The sequence below is a fragment of the Pundamilia nyererei genome, unplaced genomic scaffold (assembly GCF_000239375.1).
Source record: "Pundamilia nyererei isolate P.nyererei 1_Seehausen unplaced genomic scaffold, PunNye1.0 scaffold00045, whole genome shotgun sequence".
Lineage (NCBI taxonomy): Eukaryota > Metazoa > Chordata > Actinopteri > Cichliformes > Cichlidae > Pundamilia > Pundamilia nyererei.
Window position 1 is genome coordinate 325,852 of NW_005187446.1, and position 20,376 is coordinate 346,227.

Sequence of the window (20,376 nt, forward strand, 5' to 3'; positions counted from 1 at the left end):
CAGACTAAAGGAAGTGACAGAAAGAGACATTACTTATGTAAAAAAAAAAAAAAAACAAAAAAAAAAAAGGGGGGGGGGGTGTTGGAGGCTAGAAGGTTTGAAAACAGGGAATGGAGTTTGGGGTTGATCAACATCATCCAAAGTGATGTACACAACATAAAAAGCAACAGCTAACAGAGCCATGGAATAATAACAATAATAATATTAATCATCATCATCATAATGCCAGCTGGAGAGGTAAATAACCCAATGAGAACAATCACAACATCAGAAAAATAAACCGAGAAACCTTTTCTCCTTCTTCTAAATAGAGAAATGCAATCTTTGTGCTGTTTGTCTGCAGACCTGAAACAGGATGAGGGAGAGTCTGCGTCTCACCCAGACTCCGATCAATCGCTTTGCCCCCGCTATATATCGCGACAGTCAGATCGCGCTGCCGTTAGCAGGAAGTCTGACGGCGCCTGAAGCAGAGCGAGGAAAAAAATGAACAGCGAGAAGCGCGAATGAAAGAGAGAGAGAGCAGAGAAGAAAGAGAGACGGATGTCTTTCTGTTGCTGAGATATGAGAAGTAGTAGAAGTAAGGCAGCTGTCAGTTCAGATACAGACACAGGGCCTGGCGGGTGTGTGTGTGAGTGTGTGTGCGGGCTGTGACATGCTCCCGTCCAGACCACGGGGGTCTGAGGAGGAAATTCGATCAGCCCGGCTACACAGACCGCCTGCAGGCCATCTATCTCACAGCTCGCCGCTATAGATCCGTCTTGTTGCTGGCCAGGCAGGAGACAGACCCCCACCCCCCGATCGGACGCCTGGCTGGATGCTGAAACATGTCACAAATATATGTGTTTCATGTGTGTGTGTCTGTGAGAATATGCATAGTTTGAGGAGAGGGTGTCCAACTGATTAACCCCATCCCCGAGCTGCTGTGAACTTTGGAGCATTGCCCTAACTGATCTAAGAGAAGAGACGGGATTACTACTCCACGAATAACCCGCTCACACACCCTCACACACTCCCAGGCGGCCTGCAGAGGTGGCCCAGGGCCAGAGGGGGGCTGGGAGCTGAAACCAGGGAGAACCCTGCTGAGGCGAGCTGGACTGCAGACAGGAAAGAGCAGAACGCTGCGAGCTGAAAGGGCAAGCTACGAGAAACAAAGTGAACAGCAGAGTGAACCACACATCTGACTCATTAGCAGTCTGCTCGAGTCCTGATGGGTTTTTTTCTTTTTTCTCGCCGTTCGTGTTCTTGTGATAGACTGGCCTGCGCCGTTTTTCCTCTGGCTCGTTTATCTATGAAACAAATGTACAAGAAAAACAAACAAACAAAAAAAACCCTGACCCACGCCCCCTCTGCATCCTCAGTCTGCCCTCCATGATACCATGTCACAGAAAAAAAAAATCCTGAATCAATCACGTCATCAAAACGCTTTTTAAAAGTTTACTTTTGTTTAATAATTTCCTTTAGAATATATAAAGATATAATCTGTATGTATGTTTGTTAGAGTTCAGTTTGCACTTTTGTACATGCTATAAAAACAAGGCATAGAGAGGCAGAGTGTGTGTGTGTGTGTGTGAGCAGGTGTGTGTGTGTGTGAGAGATGCTCCCTGCTCTCTCGAGCTCTCACACTCGTAGCTAACAGGCCCGCCAGCCTCACACGCCATCAGGACCCAAGAGGGTGATGCGCTACAGAGAGCCGGAGGTTTGGTCCGAGGGAGAGGGAGCATGCTGAAGGCAGTGCTGTGCGAATGTGTGTGTGTGTTTGCTGGTTTAGTTTAACACTATCTATGATTGTTAGACGAGCTCTAGCTGGTGAACTAAGTTTCTGTGCTGCTGAGGGAAATAATTTTCAGTGTACAAGCCATGTTAGGTGAGGTAAGAAGGCTGGTTAACAGCTTGCTGGAACCCCTGCAAAAACCCTTCCTCCTCCTCCTCCTCTTCTGCAGTCTTCTTCATCATTTTCCCCTCCTCACATCTCCCTGGGCTGAACTTGTGTCTGTGAGCAGAGTTGTGATATTTCCACAGGTGGTCCACAAGAGAAAGAAGGGCAGGACAGCAGAGAGACAGAAGGTTATGTGAAAGTCAGAAGCTCTCAGAGAAGAGTCAAAAAAAGTTTGTGTGTGTGTGGCAGTGAACAGATTTTGGTGTCCGTAGTCACTGAGTCCCATTCACTGTTGGCCTTTCTTTTTTTTTGTTGCTTTTTTTTGTGTGTGTGTGTTTGTGTGCGTGAATCCAATAAACGTACAGCAATAGGCTTCCCTGAGTGGAGTGGGCCAGTTTTAAGAGTCAGTCAGACAACACCCAGCACCCCACCGCCCCCACCCCCTCCCACCTGTATCAGTTTTAGAGACTTTTTCCTTTTGATCCAACAAACATGTTCACAGAGTGATCACTCTGAGTAGCCCTCCCTCCTCCCCTCACACTCTTCCCCCCCATGGTTTTAGATACAGGCACTTAAAGTCCCGTCAGTTTGTAGGAAAAAGTGGCGTGGGTGTGCACATCATCATCATCATCATCCTGGATCGTCATTGGGGAGTGTGCGTGTGTGCATATGTGTGTGTCCCCTGAGGAAGGTGCTGACTGGCTGCTGATCCTACTGATGGGGAGGGGGGGGTTGTGCTACAGGGGCAGGGCATCTGTTAGGAGGTGAACTTGATGATTCCAGGTCAGTCATACCATCGCTGTGCCTGGTGTGGCGTCTGAGTGAGTCCCTCCTGCACACGGCTGCGTCCCAGAAGAGCCCTGATCCAGATAAATGGTCTGGCTTTAGGTCTGACACAAAAAGAGGCAAGAGTTGGGCAGTCCAGGGCGTCAAATAGTGGCCTTTTTTTCTCTGTCTCCCCACAATTAAAGCTGCTTGCATTGCAGAGATATGCGTGAAGTGTCGTTTGGTATTGGTGCCTAACCCTTTTCTGCAAGTACTCTTGGTGCCTAAACCTTAACCGCGAGTAAAAATGAAACACAGAGCAACCAAACGGGTCAGCACGCAGAGTATCTTGTACTTTCCCCCACCACCAGGCTCGCTTTCGCCGGCAGAAAAAACCAAAAAAACCCAAACTCAAAGTCATTTCAAGACTGTGTACAAAGGTGATTTTCAAAGCAAGAGAGCAAACACGATTTAAGCGGTATTTCTATTCTCACTGCAGCAGTAAAGATGCGTTGCTGTTGTTGGAATAATGCTGACACGAATAAAAAAATTTGTTTTCTGCTTTTAGTTTTCAAACAAATGGTGTTCAAAGATATTTTTGAGGGTTGCAAATGTGAATGATTTGGTTTTTATTTTTCTTGTTTTTGGAGGGCAGTGCATCTTTTTCTGAGACGCAGGCTGTCTAAACCCGTTCAGTCACTACCAGGAACTCTGTATGCACTGTTTACACCAGGGGTAGAGAACTCCAGGCCTCTTGGGTCAGTGTCCTACAGGTTTTAGATATCACCCTGGGTCAACACACCTGAGTCAAATGATTAGTTCATTACCAGGCCGCTGGAGAACTTCAAGACATGTTGAGGAGGTAATTTAGCCATTTAAATCAGCTGTGTTGGATCAAGGACACATCTAAAACCTGCAGGACACCGACCCTTGAGGCCTGGCGTTCCCCTACCCCTGGTTTACACTGTCTTGGTGTTATACAATGACTAAGAATAAACATAAACGTTGCATCACGGACACCAAAAGAGACCTCACGCGCATACGTCTGTGACACCAGCGGCTGACAAAATGGCCATATTTGGCACCCTGAGATGAGAAGGTGTCGGGCTGTCTTTGGGGCGTTACTTTCATGTGTATGTTGACGTGTGCTCTCGGGTCAGTGGAGGTTTCTGGATTCTAGTTTGTCAGTGTGAGGAGAGGGAATTACAGAGGAACCATTTACATACTCCTGCACCACCTCCTGCCCTGCTGGAGCAGTAGTGTTTGGACTGAGGCTCTCATCAGCAGTCTTTATTCTCCAGAGACAGCTGTGCAGTGGCGCGGTGCAGCTCGGCAGTCACCCTCCTGTGCAAGGCCAGGGGTGCTGCTAAAGAGCCTTCATACGCCAGCATAGGAGGACTGTCCCCGCCTCCGCTGCCCGTCCCATCCTCTTCCATCTCCATCTGTCCGTTACTTTGCCTCTCTCGCTCCCTCTCTTCCTCCGGTCGTACTTTTTTATCATCTGACTCCTCCTGCGAGGCCTCCATGCGCTGGTCCTCGCTCCAGCGCCTCTTGAAGCGCAGCTTGAGAGGAATGCACTTCGTCTGGGGAGCCCCCGCCGCGGGTGGCTGAGATGGGGGTGTGCTGCTCTCCCCGGGCTCGGCGGGTTCGCTCTTGATGACGGGCAGCATGCGATGTACGCCGGAGTGCGTGTACTGCGAGGTGAAGAAAGGCATCAGGCCGGGTGGAGGAGGAGCGGGGGCTTTGAACACATCTTCTTCTAAGTCCTCGTCGGTGTGGGGTTGTTGCTGGGCCCGGGCTGAGCCATTAGGAAGGTGGTGGTGGTCGGATGCTCTCGGGTGGCGAGGGGCGAAGAGCTCAAACTCTTCATCTCTTTCATCTGGGTCTTCATCGCTAATGTCAGTCACCTCCACCTCTTCCTCGGAGTCTATGTCAGAGATGGGCTCAACCTTCAAACAGAGGGACAAGGAAGTTGATCAAAAATGTAACTTAAAAAAGGATTGCTGTTGGTAATTAAATATATAAATCACAAATAAATACATAAATTTACTAATGCTTAAATCCCAACCTGACTTTAGTTGGGAGAGCTGTCAGAGTATATAGAGTGACTCACTTTAATATTTATTGTTTTTTATATCCTTCATAGAGCTTGATTACATGCACGTTTAGTTTGTGAGCTGCAACTGGCCAGACTGACACAACTACAGTCATGCAGACTGACTGAGACTTCGCCCTGAACTGTAAAGCCAGCAGCAGCAATCCTGCTCTGGTGATCTGTGTACTCGAGGGACACTCTTACCAGAAGCTGCAGAAATAGGTATGCTGAGCTCACCAAGCAAAGCATAACAAGGACTACCATCGCCAGATACAAGACAGAGGAGTTTGAGTTCAGGAAGTTTCTCTCAGGTACTTAAAATCCTGAATTCCCTCAGGCTATTAGATGACTTTAACTCTGACGGGGTCATTTATATTCATTTTTCGATGACTGTTCATTTTTTGACACATCCTTGTAATCTGTTTATTTTTCTTTCCTTTAACCTCATTATTTATCATTCTGTTCCTTAAAAAGCAACTGTGATTAGTGTGTAAGGACTGTGAGTCGTGTGGGTAAGCTGCAAACGAAATGCTTGTGTTTGGGTTTAATAAAGTTATCTCAATCAGAAACAAAATACCAGCCCATGCTCTCTCTGAAACACACGTAGCCACAAACAAAGTCTAAATCACTGGGAATTGTGGGAATGTGAGCGATGTTTGGGTCTGGGTACCTTTATCTTGGGAAGTCCCGCGCTGTTTAGAGATTGTGTTGACGAGGAGGTGGAGATGAGCCCGGAGCCACTGGCAGAGCTCAAGTCACTGCCGAATGACAGCGAGGAGCCCAGGCCAGAGGTGGAGGACATGGACCCGGATCCTGAACCCGAGGACAGTGAGCTCTGCCTGGCTTTACTCTGGCTCTGCCCCTCCCTCTGCTTCCTGCCCAGTGGAGGCGGCTGCAGCTTGAACTTGAAGGGGGACATGTGCGGCGGCTCCTCACCAAGGTGAAGTGAATGATGCATGGGGTGGGAATGTGGGTGAGGGTGAGCAGAGTGAGGATGCGGGTGGTGGTGGGTCGGGTGACCCAGAGGTGGATGGTGGTGCCGGTCTCCTCCCCTCTCGCCTCCCCCCACAGTCGAGGCTCTCTCCGCCCTCTCGGCCGCTCCTCTCTCTGCAGTCAGACCGGCCTTGTCGGGCCGGTGGGGCTGGGGGATGACGATGTTGGGGTACTGGAGGAAAGCTCTGGGGCTGAGGCCATAGTTGTACACTGACTGGGTGTGGGCCTGCAGGTAGCGCTTCATGTCCTCTGGGTTAAAGGAGAAGTGAGAGCCTAACATGGGTGATAGGGTGGGCGAGGGAGTGTAGGGGAGGTGAGATGTGGGGGTCATGGAGAGTGCAGGAGACAAAGGTGGAGCTAGAAGGCTTGCTCCTCCTGGGCCTGGCAGGGGGGAAGCAGGGAAGGGGGACAGGGGCTCTGGGTGGATGCGGTGTGCTGCCGGGCCACGGGAGCCTGGATGCCCTGCAGGGTTACCCGGCCCTCCGTACATGCGGAACAGGGCTTCATGAGAAGCCAAACGGGGGTGGATGATGCTCCGGTAGCCTCCTCCACCACCACCTGGCCCTCCTCCACTCACAACTCTCTCCCCCCTCTCCTCTCCTGCTCCCGTGTTACCCTCCTCGATCTCAGAATTGGCTGAAGTGCCGTCGCTGCAGTCGCTGACAGAGCCACGGGCCATTCGTCGGGCCACGGAGCTGAACATGCCACCGGGGCTGCGCAGGTCCTCGTTAGGGGAGAGGACTTCAGATGGGGTGGAAGGAGGGAAGCGGAAGTGGGTCCCTGCACCGGTGGGCACAGGAGGGGCACTCTGAGGAACGCTACTTCCTGTAGATGTAAAAGGCAAGAGAGAGAAGATAAGAAAAAGAGTAAAAAAGACGGGCAGAGTACAGAGAAATGAATTGCAGTGCTCTCTTGTATAATCCCATGTAGTCATGCCATCCTATTGTGGGATTAGGAGATATTTACACACGCACACACAGACGAGGCTTACCAGTGGAGCTCATATCAATGAACGGGTAGTTGACCAAAACCAGTTTGTTGAAGTTAAACTTGTAGGTGAACCTTTTCCCTTTGGTCTTATGAAGGATCCTCTTGTTGTAGTAATATCTGTAAAACAGAAGGAGAAAACTAAAATCAAACACAGCATACAAAACATTTCATTCCAAAATAAGCTCCTCGTGTTTAAAACACTATTTTGTGCTTCTGATCTTTAAGGCCATGTCAGATGAGCTTGCACAGTCAAGCACACACTTTAATAAGCGAGTCTTTCATGCCCCCCCCCATCATGACAGATATTAGAGAGTGTTGCATGACATTTGCACAAAGCAGACACAGAAAGGAGGAGGAGGAGGATGGGATGGGAAGAAAAAAGGATGAGGATACACTGAGCTGAGGAACAGCACTGTGAAGTTGTGCGTCAGGATAAGAAAATAATTAAAAGATCAGCAGCCAGCGTAAGCAGCGCTGGGCTGTTCTGAATCTGCATTTAACAGGTGTGCATGCAGGGCAGCATTTGTGTTTAACCCTTTAAAGCCCGAACCATGACATAATTGCCAAAAATGTAAAGTTTTTAAAAATGGAGTATCTATTGCCTCTTATGACAAATTTGAAGAAAAGACAAGAAAAAAGACTAGAACAAAAAGGAAGCAAACAAAACGTTCTTAGTCAAGAGAAAAGTAAGAGCACCAAGAAGAAGCATGTTTACTCTGAGGGCAACTTGAACTCCTGACCTTACGCTCTAAAAAACAGAACTCCAGATGGATGGATTTTCTCCCCACCCCTAGTGAATAAAGTTACTTTTTGCGAGTTGTTATCACGTCTAAATAGAAGAAACAGCTTTCACCAAAATGCTTGGTGAGAGCTGGTGTGTCTGGACTTTTATTGTACTCGGAAACAATGTCAACATCTGTCCAGCTACGTTTCAGTTTCTGCCGCTGAGATAATCCTGCTGCTTCAACCGTCTTTGCTAGCAATCAAAAAAAAAGGTCAGGTATTATGAAAAAAGCATCTTTTAAGTTCAGATGCGGTCAGATGAGTGGTCTCTCTCTCTCACTCACACACACACATACACAACTCATTCTCATCTTTCATTTTTGCTGGTGGACCTGTCTCTTTATATAACAGCAAAGCAAAGCCACCAATAATTCAGCCCATCTTTATCTGTTTATGTAATGGCCATTCTCTCAGTTTTTTTTCATGCTTTTTCTCTCTCCCATGGCTCCTGCCTACAGTACAAGGCTCGATTTTTATTAACCTTTGTCCAGCTACAGCTCTTTATGTAACATCTCTCTGCTTTCTTCCTCGGATCCACACTCACTTTATGTAACCTCTAGATCCCTGGCTGACAACCCTCACACACCGAGGGAAACCGAGCGAAAGAAAGAGGAGGAGAAAGGAAAAAAAAAAACCTTGATGTGTTGATCCGTCAGGGTGGGAGGAGCGAAGAAAACAAGCCAGATCACCAAAACTACCACCTGTCCTTCTCACCACTATCCCTGGTGATTAAACACAGGGTTTAACCACACTGCCCTTTTCTCCTGTCTGCATGCCTACCTGCTTTTATAGTGCTAGACTAGCCGCTTTCTCTTCCTCCACCATGGCACATGATAAGTGATGAGTGCTGGCAAAGATAGGGGCTTCAGGGTATGTAGGTAATGTTGAGTTAATCAGAGCCCAGTGACTATCATTACACTGAATGGTAGTTATCGAGACGGCGCTGTGTGCCGGTGTCTGTTGCCCTTCACCCCCTCTTATTATGCTTATTACTCAGACTTGTTGGACCGTTTTTTACTCTGGGAACAGACTATTGCTCTTTTTCACTTGTTCTCCCCTCCTCCTTCTCCCTTTATCCTACCGATACCCCCTGTCTCCCTCTTTCTCTCATCAATCCGCCTCCCCCCTCTTTATCCTGCCCTCTCCACTCATCCCCTGAGGCAGTGGGAGAGAGGAGAGAGAGAGAGAGGGAGAGGGAGAGGGAGAAAACAGACAAGACAAGCCAGCACTGTTGAAAACATTGTTTACGCCAGGCACAAAGCAGCATGTAATTTCTGCTCTAGGGGAGACACTCACAAGGGCCGGGAAGGAGGGGGAACGAGGGGGACGGACGGACAGAGACAGGCGGGCAGGAAGTGAAGCAGAATTAAAACCACAACAGGCTTGTGATTGAATTAGCTGATGATAGAAAAAGTCAATGCGATGTGCTGCGGCCCACATAGGGTCCAATATAAATACAGAGAAAACAAACAAAGTCGCATGCATCTAAAATACACTCAGCAGCAAGGACATAAAACCTCGAATGTGAATGACAAACGTTTATTGATAGTGAAGACGACAGATGAACGATAGGTGAGGGAGGCCACTGCTGTTTTGGGGAAGGGCTGGTGGATCATGCTGATATCTATGAGAGGATGGCAACAAATAGAAACAAAAGGAAAGGACCAGGGTCGTATAAGTATGACAATAAGTGAAGTGTTTGGTTCCCCCTCCTAATGTCAGACAAACTATGTTCAGTATGGGGTGAGGGGAGGAAGACAGCACAAAAGACACAATGTGGAAAAGAGCCAGAGATTAATAATAACTAATGATTAAATGCAGAGTGGTGTATCAACACAGTGAAAAGAGATGAGTTAAGAAGAACATTCATCAGCATGGGAAGCCCCCAGCAGCCTCGGCTTATTGAAGCATATTTTTGACAGTTTATCAAAGAAGGCTATCTGCTGTATGTTCACCTAAGTATGTAAGAAACATCTAGGCAAAACTGTTACTGAACAGAGGTGGTGGCATGGGACACCAACGATCAGTCTCAAAATCTCTTCCCAGGCAATTCAACCCTGGCTCACAGTCACTGAGGTCACAATCATGTGACCTTAATGACTCACATGATGGCAGGGTGGGTCAATGACGCTCAGGACCACCTACAAAGTGACAACCTCATTAGAGTTTAAATACCTGGGACTCACCATCAGCTTTTATGACTGACAGTGCCTTTCAGATGAGAACGCCTTTAGTCTAGTTGGGTCATTTCATCATAAATAATCATGGGTCTTCTGCTCGACCGTCTCCAATTTGCCTAAAAATGTCATAGATTGGCTGTATAACCAACCAAATAACTCTAACTTTAACCAACTAAGTTTTGGTACCTAAACGTAACCATTGAGTGGATGTTAAAGTTAGAAATTAAGTGCACGAGTTCTGGGCTGTTAACTGTTGCAGGTCTGTTAAACGTGGCCGAGGCCGCAGGAGGAGCTGCGATCCAAGATTCATCATCTGCAGAAGTGATTACACCACCAGAGGGAGGAGGACTTCACAGTCATGAGTTTTTTGAGTCATTTAAGATGCTGAAATGTGAAATCTAAGGTTTTATTCTTCACTGTGTTTGTGCTACTAACTTCATTCATTGTGCTACGATGTGACTTAGACCTAAATATAAAAAATGTCACAAACATTGTTACACCTGAGCTCACAAGCTGTGGTTTTGATGCAGCTCTATCAAATGTCACATTTATTTCTTTAAAATTACTTTTGGACTTCTTATTAATACATCCTGACTTAGAGAACATTTTTGTTTTGTCCACGTTCTTTATTATGCTCATAATAAACTGGGCATAACAGTCAAATCCTCGAGAAGTTTGTCTCTAAATAAGGATTCAAAAGGTCTTTTTCTTCCTGGAAATTATACTTTTACTACCATCTTTGCCTCCTACACATTTAAAATGGGGGATCGTTTGACTTTCCCTCTCAAGTCTCTGATGTTACAAGGGTACATAAAGCTGAAATGCAGGGTTGGAAATAGAACAACTTTCCATGTGCTCTGAATGAAGCTGCGTTTAGAGCACATGGTCACCCGGTCTTTCTCCAAGCCCACCCCCCTGCGCCGTCATACAGGCAGACAGTCTTTGAAGAGCATTTGAACTCACTTCAAAAGAGAAGAAAGAGATTCTTTGAGTGCCTGTGTTTAGCTGCCCACCGCACTTGCCTTACACGCACAAATGCATGCATGCACACACACATTTCTATTGTATCCTGTGCCATCTCATTCAGACATACTCAAACGCAGGGGTGGATGTGTGCCCCCACTCCAGCATGTATCATCCAGGAGATACAGCTTTATCCCATTCCCTGTTCTACCAAAAGAGTAGATTGAACAATCAGTGCGAGCATGGATTTAGGCAAAGCCTTCGGGGAAACAGAGGGGGAGGCTTTCTATCAACTCACTTGTTACTGCGAGTGATTCTAGGCCAGGGATTATGGCTGCGATTACACAGACGTGCTGGGGTCCAAAACATTATGATCAAAGCATGGAAACACACACCGGAGTGCAGCAACTAAATACCAATGAACGGACAGAGAAATTTCAGAAACCCGTGCTCGAAACCATGTTTTTACAAAGCAACCCTTTCCAGGTCCTTTTGGGGGGATCCTGAGGTATTCACAGGTCAGATGAGATGTATAATCTCTCTAAAGGGTCCTGGGTCTCTTCCCAGCTTGGTTTGCCTGGAAAACCTCCAGAAAGAAGCACCCAAATATCTAACCTATGGAGGAATCTCGTTGGGACCTCTTGTATTTAGGAGCTTATTCTTTTGGACATTCCCAAAATCTCATGACCAGAGGTTAGGGGTGGAACTTTCTTTGTATCATTTATCCAAGCACTGATTTTCCTTAATGCTTAAATTCAGGTTTGCAGCAAGGCTGGAGCCTATTCCAGCTGTCACTGGGTAAGAAGCAGGCACACCCTGCCCAGGTCGCATCATAGACTGAGACAATCAGTCACACCTACAGTTAAGTTAGAATCACTAATTAGCCTAATAGTGCATTCCAGATGTAGTCGGAAGCCCCAGTTCGAGATTGGGTTATATTGATACCACCACCATCTCCAAACTCAGAAGATATCTTATTTGTCTTACATAAAAACTCATTAACACGTGTATTGGATGAGTACAAATACCCACATGCATCGTATTGCAAATGCAAAAAGTTGAATTGCCTTAAAAGGTTAAGGCAGTAATCTGTGATTAAATATAAAGTATTGCACGTTTAGTTCAAACACTGAGGTTGGGCTAAAGACCTGTCCACTATTCCCACTTTTTCCATAAATTATTATTATGATATCTGTATAAAATCTTTTCCACTATCTCTCCATATGCACACACAAATGTCAGCACTAAAAATGAAATGAATCACCCGCTCACGTGCACGTGTGTCTGCACAGGCTGTGCCTTGCCATTGTTGGGCTGTAAATAGGAGCTGACTGTGACAGGAAGTTGGGATTACAATGCTCCCCATGCGTCCCATGTTTATTTTCTGCCTCTTTCGTCAGCGTTGGCTGTTACACACAAACACACACACACACATCCCAGCTAGATCTTCCTCTACACATATGCACACATACACACACACCAGCTGCTCACACTCAGGTGTGTACAAATTACAGAGATAAAAAGTCCTTTGTGTGGGAGCTACATTTGACAAGTGTTTACTGACTCAAAAAAAGGAAATTAAATGGTGGTGCGATGAGCATATACATGGCATATACAAGAGTGTGAAGAGGAAGATCGTGTCAGGGTCCGATCAGGCCGGTCACATGCTCGGCCGGTACAATATATGTATTCGAGCACACTCTGGTGTGTGCGTGCTTTCCACCCTCATAGAAAACAGAGGCCTCATTCAGTGGGGACAAAGGCATACACACAGTGCTCATGTATGCTAAACACATACATGCTGCAGATTGAGACAATGGAATGACAATGCACATATGTTGAACACTAAGTGATACAGTGGTACTGTCGCTGGGTGCTCCCTCTGCACTTTCTCTCTGGCCCTGGGAGTTTCCACACAAAGCAGTGCAACAGTTAAAGACCTTCTGACCTACAAACAGGCCCAGCCAGCTGAGTGAGTAACAGGGTGTGCATAGGCAGCAATATTTCCTGCAGCCAGCTGTTTACATGTGGTCATCAGGTTACACTTCGTGAGCGCCAATCATAACCTGTTTTACTGCTGTGTTTTTTTTTAATTACTACTGTATTTCAGGAAAAGATAGGCCAAGAAACACAAACATGGTGGCAGCTTGGCCTAATTCTGCTGGATTACTGAAAAATAAGAATCATAAATAGTTGCTTTATTATACTTTTAAAAAGAAGAATGTTGCTTTTTATACTAAGTGGATTTCCTTGAACTTTAATCAGTTGATTACACTAAATAAATGTGGACATTGACTTTTATGGAAGGCCAAAAGGAAAGGCAAATTTAGACCATTATTGCAAAGCTGCATGTGGGACAGTAATCACTTTAGAGCAGTTGTCTGGTTTCAATAATTGATGGTAGTTAAAATTGTCATTGTAAATAAAATATGATTAATTGCCCCCAAAGTAATCAAAAACAGCGTATTGTGTGTCAGACTCACTGCCTCAGCTTCCTCATCCTTCTAGTTAGAAGTGTTTTATCTCGCTACTGTGTGCGTTTGTCTGATTACAGGAGTGGTTTCAGGGAGTCGGACTGCTGCAACTCCACCGCACTGCTAGCTTTCAGTTTCAGCGACTGTTTTGTTCCAGCACTTGTTTTTGCTACTTGAACAATTTTCTAACTTTGTCTGCTCTCCTCTGCTCCTGTTTTTGGCATGCCTGGCCCCCGCCTCTGAACCACTCCTGCTCCAACTGTGTTCTCCATAGTCGCCACCTCACTTAACTACTCCACTCTGGATTAATTATCCTCCCTGCTCCGACAATTACACCTAGCTCGGCCATTCCTAGGACTTCCACCTCAACTGAGTTAAGATTGCGTCAACCACAGATCAGTAATCTCTATCCGCCAACCACTGGTTCCCTCCCTCTCAGTTAGTGCTTACTTCCACACATTTATAAATAAATCCTCATAACAAATGTGAAGTCGTGTTTTCTAGTTCGGTCCCCATGTTAAGTGCATGTTCTCATGTAATTTTAAGCCTACAATAAAACAATTGTTGTTCTATTTATGCACACTTCTGCAGTGGCAGCCTTTCAGCTGTGGTGTCCCATCACAATTAAATAAATGTTGGCAATGAAGCAAGCGCTTAAAACATGTGTTCCAGCATCCATGCTTGGCCGAGAGTCTGCACAATGGTGCATTTGTGCATCTGAATGCACACATGCGCCGTGTTGGTAATCTTTACCAGCTGTGCATGGCAATACCGCTGACCTCTGACCATTAACGCTGGCTGCTGACTGGCAGGCAGGGGACCTGGAGGTTTCAAGGAGCTGGGACCTCTTAGCGTGATTGCACTCATTAAGCAAAAACTCTGCAATGAATGATTGGCAAAAGGCTTCATTTGCCCTAAGTTACTTCATGACAGCAAAGAGTGGTGCAAGGACTAGGAGGAAGGTTTAAGTCATGGTCTTTTCATCAGTGGAAATCTTTATTTCTCCAGCCTATTGACTTATTTCTCATGATTAAATTGGAGCTGAGGATTATATATTGCGCCCGTTCTTTCATTCATTAACTCCACCTGAAATGTCAGGCAGCACTGATCTTAACGGTTGAGACTGAAGATCTAAAAAAAGAGCGACAGCCTGAATTTGTTTTTCTCTTTTGGTTTGATTCGGTGCAAAAGAACGGATTCATTATCAAATTAAAAAACAGGACAGTCTAACCTCTTTAACGTCTACACGCACATTTCCACGCACATAAACACACACTCGCGCAGTGTGAGCGTAATCCTCTCAACAGGAGTGGGAATTTCACAGTGGTCGTGGGAGCGGGAGGCCAGGATGACGCATGGGCCGAGGCTGCGTCCCATCAACGGAAAGCCAACACACATATGCTCAAGTCCACACACAATACATTGGTCCTGATTAAGGGAATTTCCACCATGTGCACGGCAGACAGGAAAGAACAAGATCACTGAGGTAAAAATAATAATTACACAGTCCAAAGTGATAAAACGAACACTTCAAAACAAGCCCGCCTTTTAAATGTGTGTGCATGTGTGTGTAGGCTAACTGCCACATGTCGACTGTGGTCTCCATTATTAGCAGACTCCAGGTTTTCTCCACATGAAGGACACGAGGTGGCCTGTTTTCCAACAGTTTACTCCATATGGGGACTGTTACCATGCACACATGCCTGTTTTATAACTTCATCAGTCTTCAGTGCCACTAATCCTGTTGCCACATTACTATTAATGTGTCTTGAGAGGCTTCATTTCGGGCACTGAAGGAGCTCCGGTGTCAAATCAGGTGACAACGCAAAGGTGCATGTTTGTTTGTGTGCGTGTTGTTTTGTTGACTGTCCTTATCGCTATAAGCCAGCTCACTTTAGAGGGAGACGACCTGGCTGCTGGAAGCTGGATGAGGACACAGGAGTGAACTTTCCCAAACAGGAGTGAACTCCTGTGTGGGGACCTTGTTGATAATCAGGCTCTAAGTCTGGTCCATCAGAGGGCACTAAGACCCACTATATATAAGCACTTAGTGGAGCTTGAGCTTCAAATCTGTTACAGCAGCAGAGGATGGACGTGCTATAAATACAGAGCCTGACCAGAAATATCCCCGTCCACGTTCTTTTTTTCTCTCTAATTCAGGATTTCTAAATCCAGATTGCAAGTCTGAATGTTTGTATGCGCACATAAGAAGTCCATGTTAATTCCCTCTGTCCCCAGAGGATACCATCTGTAGAAGTTATCTTAATCTCAGCAGTGTAAATGAGCGTGCATAAGCCTTCCCAGCCCTAAATTAAGCAATTCAAAGCATTTCCCTCCTTTAATGGCCTATGTGGCTTTCTTTAAAGTGCTTAGCTTAATCTTGGCTCTGTTTGGCAGTACACAACAAGACACAGTGAATGAGATACAGTGCTTACAGCGAGCAGCTGAGAAGAGCCCCTTGGGGTATGTGATCCCTGTAATATTCAGCTCTGAATATGCTGAAAGTTGTTGTTAACATGTAACTTCTATTGGTTTTTCATCTATCCATCAATACTGTAAACTAAAGTCTATTTATAAAAGCCAAATAAACACAATGAAAAGCAGCTGCTCTGTGGCTCAGATTTGATTTGTTTTATAGGGTTATTTGGTCTTAATGCCATTTCCTTTACCGACAAGCCCAACTTGATTAACCTAAGACGTAGGAAACACAATTCAAAAATAATAAGTAAGTTTATTCATAATAAACTCAACCAATCATTCGACGGGCAATTTCAAATACACCCCAAATCTTCACAAAAAGCCACACTGGAAGTAATCCACAGGTACAAATCAGATGATAAAGTCAGTACTTGACATTAAAGGATCACTGGTGTTAACTGAAATTAATAATCAACAACCACAGGAAACTCCTTCATAGTTAAATTTGCTCAGGTCAGTGGCATTTAAAGCCAATGAGGTCACCAAATACACCCTCAAAAAAACAAAGTCTGCACATGCCAAATTTCCCCTGAGGATTCTAATGTGTCCGCTGTGAGGTCATTACATCACACTAAATAAAAACCAAAAGCATTTTAGTTTACTAAAATAAAAATATAAACCAGACTTTAAGAAAAATGCTGTTCAAGCTGTGGCCAGAAATTCTCCTTCTTTGCTTGGAGCAACCTGGACAAGTTCATGCCTCTCCTTTTTTAGTTTTTTCTTTTCTTTCAATATATTAAAATTACTAAAAGTAAAACATTAAATTGAGAAAATTATAAACTGACAAGAATGAAAAGTTAACCCTACAAGCAGGCTGGCTGTGTCCCGAATGAATGATAGGCTGGAGCAAAGTTGTTAAACCCAGTGCTGCTGAGGGGTTACTGTAGCGCTCTCCACTGCACACTGTGTTTGTCAAAGCTGGAACAGCTGTTTGGCACGGGCCTAGGTGTAGCCCTCAGTGCTTTAAGCCTCAGACACACCACTGCAGATGCAAGAAGGAAAAGATTCTGCCTTTCTAAAATTAGTTAATATATGTCAATGAATACTAAAGATAATTTGTACGGTTCTTGTTTTGACAGTCCTTTTGTTTTAGCAACTTTATGTGAAAATAACTGTTTACGGTAACAGTATATTTCTCAGTCATCATACCTCAGAGCCCTGCTCAGTTTATCGTAGTTCATTTGGGGTTTGCACTTCCTGGCCCCCCAGAGTCGAGCCACTTCATCTGGATCCTTGATGACAAACTCGCCATAGTCCCCCTGCCAGGCGATGACATCATGATACTCCTCTTTCCTGAGCAGCTCCAGGATGAAGTGCCACAGCTGGATCTGTCTGGAACCAGGGCTTGACTCGGGCTTGTAAGCCCATTCTGGGAAGGCGAACCCTGTAATACAGAGATAAAGAGAGTGGGGATATTAGTGTTGGGTGGAGGGGGGTCATTCGAGCCTTGCCAAGAACAGTGAATGGTGATGTAGAGAGCGCGGGTCGTATTCATAAATTCTAGTAAAAAGACATCTTTTTGGATGAACTGAAGTGCACCCGGATGACTCGCCTTTTGTCTCTGTAGGGAAATACACGCTATAGAAAACTAGTTTAAAGGAAGGCAAAAGAAAAGACTAAGATATGATTACAGTTATGAGTCAGGAGCAGTTTCAGGTGACTGCACTAACAGGGAAAAGAAGATTACAGGTGTCTGGCCAAGTATAGATCAGATACAACAGTGCAGCTTAGTACAGAGTGCACTGCTCTCATTCATACTGTCGTCACTACTCTCCAAGTCCTCCCTGTATTTCCAGCAAGAAAAAAATAAGATAAACTGCAGGGCTTTTTTCTAAAAATACTTTCTCTTTTATTGGGCAGTTAGACCCTGTGAGAAGTAAAAATTAGACCTGGGAAAAATACGTAAGTGGACAGAAAAGTCAGAAACACCAGCAAGAGAAGAAAAGAGTAAAACAGACGAGATGAAGCACAAACACACATTTTTACATTTGCGACTTATTCTAATAATCAACACCTCACACCAACCTAATGGAAATTTCTGAAATCTCAAAGATGTTTTCTAACCACACCGGAAGAAATTTTAACAAAGGTCTAAGATGTTTCTATAAGATTCGTTTACACCAGTTACATTTTATTCACTTTAACTGTTTAGATGACTGTACTGATGACACAAAGCGCACCTAATTTTGATAACAGTAGAGGTAATAACACAGGTCATGGATCTATATCTCCAGAACCTCACAAGACACCATTTTTAGTGGCTACCTGTGACTATGACAAGTTTGCATAAGTGAGTCACAACTTCATTTGCACCAGATGAAGATAAACTGCTAGTTTGTGGCTAGTTATCAAATCCAATTGTTGAGGAAAATAGAGAATTTATCAGTACGGCTTCAGGCTAGGTTTTAATGCTGCTGGCTTACAGGTTTGTTTGATCTGAATCTAGGCTCAAAATAAAGCTTTATTTTTTGTTATCAAAGTAGGCTAAGTTTAGCCGAATTAATAGCTTAATATTGCCTAAATGTGCAAACAGAAGTTTTCCCTTTAAACTTTTTCACTTTAAGTGAAACCCATTGGCTATTAGTAATCTTGATAGTCTAATGTACGTTCATCATTGTGTCACAGTCATTATAAGGCTCACATATGTTTTGCAGCCAACCCCTGAACTAATGCATGTGCGATGAAAATAAAAAGCAAGGATGTGAGAAGAGAAGCAACCTAAACCTCTTCAGCACTCTGATCCATATTTTCTTGCTACATGACTGACTACCTGGCTGGCTCTTATTAGTAATCGGTGCATGCATGCCTCGACCTGCTCAACCCCAGCATGCCCCCTGTAACTTTAATTGTCTTAATCTGTACCGTCTGAAGCTTTGGCATAAAACACATTCCTCTGCTGTGATTAGGTCACAATTTCACCAGAGTGGCTCTTTACAGGAAACACACACGCACACTGAAACTACAACACTGAAAGCTGCAGCGTTAGTGGGCTTCATGGAACAGTTAGGCACACGAAAAACCTTTCCACCTCTCCTCCACCTCTTTCCTCTCATGCTGTCACTCTTTCCTCTGACTGTAGCAAAACAACATGGCCAGTCATCTCCCCTGCCTATCCCTCCATCTCTCTCTCTCTCTCTCCACCCTCGGCACGAAGGAAATGCAGAGCAAGAGACAGGCAGAATGAGACTGTGGGCGTGGGTATATGACTGTTTGCATGAGCATGTGTGCGCCCAAATGTACGAGTTTGAAAGAGTTTTTGTGCCAGCGCGCGTGTGTGTTTTTGAAAATGTTTGTGCAAGTCTCCCACTAACATTCTGTCGCCTGGGTGGTCAAGAGAATGTGACACGACTGAGCAAAACAGACTATCGCACTGTAATATTTAGCCACACGTATCCTGGACTGAACTTTTATTTTATCAACAATTATCATCGGAGCTCTGACAGACGCTCCGGTGAGGAGGTTGTCTCGCTGAAGAAATAGCATCCACCCTGCTAAAGTGTCATTATGCGGGACATTTAATGCCTTTCGATCCTGCCGATATAGTCTGTGTGATTTTTTTGTGTGTTCTGCAAACGGCACAAGTGTCAGATTACTCCGAAAAAAATAGCCGAGCAAAAGGACCTGCATGTAACATCATGCAATGCCATGAAAAGGCTGCTGTGTGTTTACTCTATATTATGCTTTCAGTCCACTGTGTTGCCACATGTGACACAGTGGATTAAATTAAGAAGCGTTTCTCATAATTTATCTGATGGAAGAATGCTGTAACTACCATAGATATTGCCCTAATAAAACTATTAACCCTAGAGTTAAATCAATACCTTTCTGGCAGTAATGAGGGTTTATTACATGGATATTATTTTACAAGGGACACGGGGGTCAGTGGTGCCAGCAGCCATAATCATCCTGCATGCACTGTGCATTTATTTAAATGCAATCTTAACAACACAAGCTCCTGTATATGGATCTTAATACCCGATTAACGTGTTTGAGAATCATGTTTGGCTTCATCCTCCTTTGGCAAGCTGATAAACAGCTGAGAAACGAGCAAATGAAAAAAACGTATTTCATTTTTTTAGCACTTTGAAAAAAGACTTACTCCATGGTGTAGTAATTCGAGACTGGGAGGAGGCACAAACGCAGCCTCAAAACTAAAACCAGTTAGTTTCAGGGGGTCACCAGCTAGTGTACTCCTAGTGTTGGTCACCAGGCATAGATGAATGGGTGGGCTTTGTCAGGAAGTACATCTGGCATAAAAATGTGTGCCAAATCAAAACACGTGCATCCATCCACTATGGTGATCCACTGCAAATAAGGGAGCAGCTGAAAGTTTCTTGCCTTTTGAAAGTAGACAGCAAATTATCCAAAGCATTGAAGACTCTGCTGAGAATCCATAAAAAGTAGTGGTGCCATCATTACGATGAGTGCTGAGGACCACAGAAGCTGCTGTTAGTGACCTCTGCCCATATCTACTATTAGTGCTGAGCCTCCCTCAGCAGTTTATGATGCTTGAATACATAGATCAGGAGTGTGATGACTGACAAAGCACTGAGAGGACTAATGCAAATCAGGAGCTGCATGATACTGAAGATAAAAATGAACTTCTCTGGTTAACATCTCATGCTTGATTTTCTCTTACAGCTGAATATAGTTGATAGAGCTGTCTTTATGTCTGTTGCTGGAGTTTAATTCCTCATTTTTCTGGGCTATAGCTAGTATAGCTGAAACTATAGTATTAAACTGTTTAGCTGGCTGTTGGCCTGTTGTATTTGATATTTG

The 20,376-nt window shown here is 44.9% G+C and overlaps 1 protein-coding gene across 1 annotated transcript in view; it reads right to left on the reverse strand.

Annotated features, from left to right (window-relative positions):
* Positions 1 to 3,519: 3,519 nt before the first annotated feature.
* Positions 3,520 to 20,376, reverse strand: part of erfl3 (Ets2 repressor factor like 3) — a 60,460-nt gene continuing 43,603 nt past the window's right edge. The window contains exons 2-5 of the mRNA XM_013910548.1: positions 16,747 to 16,981; positions 6,721 to 6,836; positions 5,407 to 6,554; positions 3,520 to 4,590 (exon numbers count right to left, since the gene is read on the reverse strand). Of these exons, the coding sequence (XP_013766002.1) occupies positions 3,922 to 4,590; positions 5,407 to 6,554; positions 6,721 to 6,836; positions 16,747 to 16,981 (2,168 nt within the window). The 3' untranslated portion in view covers positions 3,520 to 3,921. The remainder of the gene's footprint in view (positions 4,591 to 5,406; positions 6,555 to 6,720; positions 6,837 to 16,746; positions 16,982 to 20,376) is intronic.